We start from the raw sequence: 8196 nt of genomic DNA on the forward strand, positions 1-8196 counted from the left end.
ACCCTCAAGTGCTGCAGAGTATCACAAGCAGGCCAGCATTTCCTTTGGCTGGAGGTTGCAGATGAAGATGAATCCAAGACTGAGTCTTCCTTCCAAGTTTCCCAATCTGCAGGTTTCTTTACAGCAGGTGAGTTTGTGACTTTCAGAAACACACAAAAAAATGCCTTTGCTTGGCTCTTTACCTGTAGCTCACTCACATACACCCTAGAGTATAGGAGTTGAACCTCTCCAACTGTAGGGGCATATGTGTTGAATAATTGTGTAGGAAGAACTGTGGTGTTTGCATCAAGGTTGAAGATGGAAGATTAACAAGATTTAGCGTGTCTCCTGTTATACTGCATCTGTATTACAGAGGCGCTAGGAGAATTCACCAGTCAGTTCACATGGTTGGGTTTAGCAGAGCTTTGGAGATGCTTTGTTGATCCCTGCCAAGGCATGCACATGCCAGCTGTTCGAACCTACACATTGTTTCTTGTTTGCTTCTTAGAAGCTGGGAAACTCAGGATCTTTATAGCAGATTCTGCATGGTGACTAGCTTCAGTGTTAATCGGTAAGTGCAACCCGTGAAGGCTCTAAGTCCTTGTTTCAATGTGTTTGAAGTTGGCAAGAACTATCCTAAATTGCACAAACAAGATATATGCTGCCTCATGTGAAAGCTATCTGCTTGGAAATTTCAGAGTTGTGCATTGACTAAGGAAATAAGTTCGTGAAAACTTTGTGGCTTTGAACATAATGTCCCAGGTCTATTTTGTCTACAGGAATAAAATAATAATATTCTGTACTTGGGTATAAAGAGCGCAAACTCCTCTGAATTCTTCATCAAGGAAGTCTCACTCTCAGGGATATATTTTGTTAGTAAATCCATTCTTACAAACAAAAAAACTGTCACGGGGGGAAGAGCATGCTAAGAATGAGACAGTGTCAGCAGCAGACCTGAAGACAGACATGGGAAGTCTGACCTTCAGTCTCCTTGGCTCCTCCTCCTCTTCTTCGCACCAGACCACACTGCCCCAAACATGCTCTGAAAGCCCTGGTAAAATACAGCCATGATCCTATTTCTAGTAAAGGTTTCTCACAAGGCAGAAAGAGGGCTTAGTTTTAACTGAAATAATAAGATAAATAAACAAGGAGATTTGCTCTGACATTAACAATCGCTACTCAAGGGAATCTGTGGGTTCACTTCGTTTGACTCTAAGGAGATTAACTGCTGTGATAGTCATTTGATCTAAAAAAAAAAGCAGCACTTAGTAGTCTTCTAGCTTAGCTACAAAACATTTAACAATTCCAAAAAGAACTGGGCAAAAGTCCACCTATTTAAAGTTCTGCTCTAATTCTAGGAATAGACAAAAAAATATGCAAATCCTCCTCCCCCTTGTCCTACCCCAAAAGGAGCAGAGGAAAAGACTAGATGGCATCCTGAAGCTCCTAATAACCCTTTTACCTGGAATTGTTTTAGCTTTGGACTATATTCTTGGAATTTATACAAGTTTTTTTTTTTTTAAAGTTCATTTTAACGAGATATATATTTATCTTTAGTGCAATGTTTTCAGTCAATTACAAGGGGGTTACTGATTTCCTTATAAAGCATCAATATTCATAGACAATGTGTTTTGGCAGGGTTTTTGTTTTGTTTGGGCTTTTTTTCTTTTTGGGGGGTGCATTTTTGAGGAAACCTGGGGAGAGCTGAAAACAAGACTTCCAAGTGACCTATATTATGCTGCAAGTTTACTGGTTAATTTATGTCAGAAAAGATGCAGAGTAGATAATTTCTTACATACAAAATCGTTTTGGATATACAAAATTATACTGAATGTAATAAAGGACAAAATGTATAATTTTATGCAAGATAAAATAGTCTTTGTCCTTTATTACATCTTCCGTATGAAGGACTTCACGGGTTCATAACCCTTCTGAAAAATGGTTAAGTATTTTACAGATAAAGAAACTCTTCCTTATGCACACTCACACAAAACCAGGAGACGTAAGCTGCTGGAAGCTTCCATCTGAATGAAGAAAAACAAAAACTCCTTCACCCTGTGCTTTATTTAGAATGGTGTCATTATCTTTTTTGGTTGTTAAACAAAGCATTTATAAGGTCAAGATATAGACTGACCATTCTCAGCTGTGTCCTGAAAAACGTCCATAGCAGGCATTGATTAGTTATCAGTCACTGAAGTTCTCAAACTCTTTATCCTGAAGACTGAAGGGGTTTAAGACTTCTTTATCCCTAGTAATATCAATTAAAAGTAAGAATGCACGAGACCTGCCAGGAAGGCTGCAGCATTCAAGGTTTCTCCTTACTGAAAACTGTGGTTAAACTTGCCAATAATTTTTGGATGACAACTGTCAGGACTAGCCGGATTGCATTTCCTCAAGGCCTCATTGGTTCCAATTTCTGGGCAGTTTTAGGTTCTGGGTCAATGTCTTAATCTTGAGACTGAACTTGATCAGAAGTTAAAACAAAAGCATCCAGGGAAAAAAATTACTCAAAAAGAAAAAAATCCAGCCTTACTAATATTTATTGGTTGAATTGCATTGTTATGCCTATTTACAGATTTGGACCTCAAATCACCTCTACTACTTATTTTTAATTTGATTTTAAGACTGACCTTTCTTTGGAAAGAACACAGCCATCTTATTAACACATCCTCTTTCTTACCCAGTCAGTTTGGACCCTTTAAGAATTCAGGATCACATGAAAGCATCCATAGTGAGTAGACCGGTAGGATTAAAAATCCGTGGTGCTGATTAACTGCTAAAGGACTCACCTGCTTTCTAATAATTACCAAAGCACTGTCTTAGACTAATCGAAGATGAAGGGGCATACACATATTTCCATTATATGGACCCAGAAAATAAATAAAAATCACTAGCTGAAAGATTAGAAAAAGAAAGTGAGAGCTTCCTATCCACAGTTTCATCTGTGACCCTTCCTCACTTTCTGCTTCTTCAAGAATCAAACCAATCCTGGCATGAAGCAAGGATGCCTTTTGCTTCAGGCACATTTTCCCATTGAAAACCAATTTCTGGTAAAAATAGAAAGTATGATTAACTAAAACAACCAGTAAACTATACTGAGATATTCAGAGACCAGCCATTCTGAGGCCATCTAAAAAATAGAAAATGCATCAAATAAAGCCATATATTCTGATCCTTCCAGGCTGACAAATCTCAACTAGTTGGTGCATCTCCCTCTACACAACTGATGGGAATATTTGAACGAAATAGGATCATCAAGATCCATCCACTGCATAAGAAATTACATTTTCATCTGCATATAGACTAGTGAAAATAGACTTATGTTGCCATAAATAAGAACCCTACAGTCTCATGAAAGTTTGATGACAGATTTGTCAAAGACCCAGACATCTTGAGCATGTAGAAACACAGGAATTCATGTGGGAAAGACAAATAGATATCTTCAGCCCAAAACCCAAATATTTGAAAGAAAGATGTGAAATCTCCTTAACAGATGAATTATCCACTGGCATCTACTAGTTGAGACTGTTTCCGATCCCTGGCGTTGATTATACTATACTCGTTGATACATTTTATCTTAGCTACTATAAAATATTACCACGAAAGCTGTTTTCTCAGCAAATGACATTGTATAAACTTAAATAGAACTATTAAGGGTGGTGTTAATATTGACATTAATGAGCAAATAAACAGATCATATTGTTTTCAAAAATTGATTTTCAAATCTTAGTTTACAAGCTATTTCTGCTGCCTCTACCAGTCAGCAAGACACCAAAGAGCTCCTATTCACAGTGTAAATGCCATTTATCATGCAGCAGATGGGCCTTAGTGACTTGATGTATTCATCAGTTTTCAGAGCAAGGTTAATTTTATCTTCTCTATTTACGTCTGAATTTATATTTCATGAGGAAGGTTTGGGGATTTTAAGACTAACTTACTACCAAATACGTCACCTGATAGAGTTGTCTGCTTAGAAAAGCAGCACGCAGATGTGCAAAATTACAGTGGTAAAAATCAGAAAAAAATTTCCAAAGTGGAATTGTAGGGTGCTGGATTGATCTGTGTTTGCTCGGCCTTTTTAATCCTTCCAATTTTCCAGTCCTCACAGCCAACAGAAGAGTCTCATAGGCAGAGACATAAGAAATAAAGTAGAATCTCATTATGGAAAGAAAGAGGGGAAAAATCAAAAAGAAGAAGAGAAGAACAGAGAATCAAGAAGACTCAGAAATACTCCAGCCAATTAATTCCAAAGCTATAAAGTTAAAATAATTACACACGTACCCAGCAGCCTGCATACCTGCACACTCACATGTACACACAAAAGAAAAGAAAAAGTAAAGGAAAAACAAAAGGTTTCCAGAATTAGAATTATGACATCATGGTAATGGTTAAACCAATTAACAAAACTGAAAGAAAAAGGAGAGAAGTGTAGAGCATTGGCTGCTGGAAAAAGGCTCTGTTCCCACAGTAATTAAATGCAACAAGAATATTACTGATAAGATTGAATCATAATAAAGGAAATAGTAAGATAAAAAAAGGGAGAACAGAAAAAGAGAAAAGGAAAAGGGAGATGAAAGTAAAGTTATGTCACAAGTTTTTATTGTTAAATCAAAATGGAAGAAAACAGAAAATTAATAAAGTGGAAATGAAGATATAGAAAGAGGGATAAATTCCCATCAACTAATGTTTTTTCACTGTCCTTCTGATATCGAGATCCAGAAAAGGTGGAGAAACTCTAGCAATTCCACTGAGCATCACTCCATTTCTCCAATCCCGTGCTGATAAAGCAGAACAAATTTTTCCCCTGCATTTTCTCCCGTTCACCATTACCTGCCGCAGGTTGCGTGTCACCTTAACGTCATGCCATGCGTTGTCATTGAACTTGCCATTGACTGGCTCCACAATGGCCTCGAAGGCCCCAGACCCCAGGTTAATGACCAACGAGACCGCACCGTCTTTCAGAGCCAGGTTGACGTAATCAGCTGACTTGCCGGTGTGCAGAATGAGCCCGTTGCGTTGCCATGTCTTGAAGGAGAGAGTGATCTCATCGCTGCTGCTCTGGATGGGGTTTTGTGACAGGTCATAGCAAAGGTATTCAGAACCACGGAAAGTGGCCATGTTCTCATCTCGCGCTGGAAAAAAAGGGAAACAGAAAAACTATTCAGCAGTCAGACAAGAAGAAATTTAAGAACATCATGAAATTTCTGAGCAATCCCACAGAACTGTTAGTGTTCTATACAACTATATATCATGACATGCTAATGACTGTACAACTCCTTTTGTAGTAGGGCTACCAAGAGCATTAACATCAGGGTCCTCAGTACCGAAGAATTTCAGTGCTGTGTTCTCAGTTTCACTGCAGCACCGTCACCATCTGTTCAAGAGTATGCAGTGGAGCCTAGAAAAAGTACACTTAAAGACACTGGTATAAGACACTTCACATCCTGTTTGAGAGAATGATGGAAAACTCCACTATTCAGAACATGACCGTCATGTATGCATTGTTCCAAAAGAAATCAACATTTCCTAAAGATTAGTATTTAAATTCATCACTAATGTAATCTGAATTTATCTTAAAGCATCTGCCAGGCAATCTAGGACAGAATATAGGCATCAGAGTATCACCCTGACAGAGCTGTCCCTTTCTTTGAACTGAATGAGATGCCAAGCAGACAGGAGAGCCACATGAAATGTCCTATAGTTTCCTTCTCTAAGAGCATAAGGAAAGTCCACACAAAACATTTTGTCCACAGCAGTAAGTAATGATGTTGCTGCTAAACACATCTCAGAATGTTGCCTGCTTGATTGCTTTATCCAGAAAATCTGTACTAGACAAGCATATCCTTTTCATACAGCAAAAATAAACATGGGGGAATTATTCACAGCACACAACATGAACTATTTCCTTATTAAGGAAAAAAAAAATCTCTTACATGCAGTAGGGAAAACCACTGAACTAATTTCTTAGAAAGTGGAGATAGCATTTGAATACCATAAAAATCCTTCTTGTGAGCTGAAGTCTACTTCCCAGTACCTGGGCTTCCACAGTCACGCCGAGCCAGCTCTGCTGCCATACTGCACCCACGGGACTCGAGCCAGCTCTCCACCCCAGTTCTGCCCAATGTAAGAAGCACAGGACAGTGACAGTAGAGCTTACAGAAAGACTGTCCGTAGCCCAATCCTACCAGCGCAATCTGGGGGAAAACAGTACTTACAATGGAGCCTGTACAGATCCCCCCACTCCGTATTGCAGCACCTTTCTGACTCCCAGCTGTGAAAGTGAGTCTGAGCATGAATAACTAGACTGCACAAGCAGCCAAGCTACCATTGCTCATGATCTGCTGCATAAGGCAAGTACCAGTGTTACTGCCAGTGACATGAACAGCATTTTTCTGCTTCATTTTGTCTCAGTTAGTAATCCTAACACAGATTAGCCAGCATTTGCTAGTACAAAACTAAAGGGAAAATACTTGTTTTCATAGCCATTCTTGAAAAATAACTACATGGTGGAATCTGTGCCCTCACAGCATGAAACAGCAGTGACAAAACAGCACAGTGTTGGAACATGAGCATATATCATCTTCAAGTGATAGGTCTGCTTTAAGCAGAGACTTTTGCAGTCTTGATTGAGGGTATCACAGAATGAACTCATTAAAAAATCTGGCCACTTTGAAGGCAGCAGCAATGTGTGTTTGTGCTTATGTAAACATACTGTGTGTCTATATACCCCTGCGAGCAAACAGTAAGATAAATTACTCCATGCAACAGTACAGGTTGGGAGCCAACTGGCTCAAAAGCAGCTCTACAGAAAAAGACCTAGAGGTCCCAGAGGACAAGCTGAGCACATGTCAGCAGTGCCTGCCCTTTCAGCAAAGGCCAGCCATATCCTGGATTGTATTGGCAAGAATGCAGCCGGCAGGCCAAGGGAAGCTATCCTTCCCCTAATGGAAAGTTGTGAGACCACATCTGGAGTACTTGGTCCAGTACTGAGCCCCCCCTTTATAAAAATGGCCTCAACATACTGGAGCAAGCCCAGCAAAGAGCTACTACAATGCTCAAGGTGCTGGAACAGATGATGTGTATGGGGAGGCTGTGAGAACTGAGTTTATTTGGCCTCAAGGAGAGAGGGCTCAGGGGAAACCTTATTGCTCTCTGCAATTACTTAATGGGACAGCAAAGAGAAGATGGGGCCAAATTCTTCTCAGAAATGTGCGGAAGAAGGATGAGAGGCAAAAGATATAGCTGGAACACAAGCAATTCTCATTCTATACAAAAGAAATTTTTCGCCCTCAGGATGATCAAACACTAGGATGGGCCGAGAGAGGCTGCGATATCCCTATCCTTAGAAATACTGAAAACTTGACTGTGCACAGCCCTGAGCTGCCTGCTCTAACTGGACCTGCTCTGAGCTAGTGGTTGGACTACAGGGCCTCTGGAGGTCCCTTCCAAATTACTTGGTTCTGTGATTCTATTCTGAATACATTTAACTACCATCAAGGAGCGCATACGCTTGTATTGGTGTTCAACCAGCCTAAGCACAGAGGGCTGATATTGATTGCAGTTCTGGAAGTCAGAGCCGAGCATTTAACAACCCTCTCCACGATGCTAATTCCCCTGCCTAGTCGCTCCTGATCCGTTGGAAAGGAACGTGTTACAATCAAGTCAGACATGTGCTCTATGTACCTGCGGGTAATTCCGATCAAATAGCCAGCGTCTGAGGGCAGGAGTCAAACACAATCATTATGACTGAGCCATTTTCCTGCAGCCGTGGATGTGCGAAGCACTGAATACACATTTGATGTCTTTGGGAAGGGGGCACGGGGGACTGACTGCTCACTCACTACAAGACATATTAACGGGGCTCATTTACACTTTCTCAACCTCTTTGATGAAATCTCACTGGTCTAACTCAGTACAAAGGAGAAGGCAAAGAGTAGATTAGAAATCTAAATGGTAATTTAAGGCAACCACTGCAGACTCATCAAAACAGAGCAGAGCAAATTCAGAGAGATATTACTCTTGTACGACTGGTTTTAATAGAAGGTGTTATAAACCCACCTGCGTCCAACTATGTCATCTGCCTGTTTCTTCCAGTCATCTGCTGGTGACCCCTTGTCACAGATGGGTTTCTAGACCTGATCCACCTTTGCATCCTTCCTGTTCTTGGGAGAATGTCACCTATTTCTGTTTCATATGTTGTTACGGGTTTTTTTTTTT

At 40.2% G+C, this 8196-nt stretch overlaps 1 protein-coding gene across 1 annotated transcript in view; it reads right to left on the reverse strand.

Annotated features, from left to right (window-relative positions):
* The window catches only part of LOC104625692 (neurexin-3-like), a gene marked incomplete at its 3' end in the record, with an annotated part of 8529 nt that extends 2476 nt beyond the window's left edge, over positions 1-6053 (reverse strand). Inside the window, exons 1-2 of the mRNA XM_010293386.1 lie at positions 6014-6053; positions 4810-5111 (exon numbers count right to left, since the gene is read on the reverse strand). Coding sequence (XP_010291688.1) covers positions 4810-5111; positions 6014-6053 — 342 coding nt within the window. The remainder of the gene's footprint in view (positions 1-4809; positions 5112-6013) is intronic.
* Positions 6054-8196: the final 2143 nt, after the last annotated feature.

This window comes from Phaethon lepturus, unplaced genomic scaffold (assembly GCF_000687285.1).
Source record: "Phaethon lepturus isolate BGI_N335 unplaced genomic scaffold, ASM68728v1 scaffold4868, whole genome shotgun sequence".
NCBI classification, from domain to species: domain Eukaryota; kingdom Metazoa; phylum Chordata; class Aves; order Phaethontiformes; family Phaethontidae; genus Phaethon; species Phaethon lepturus.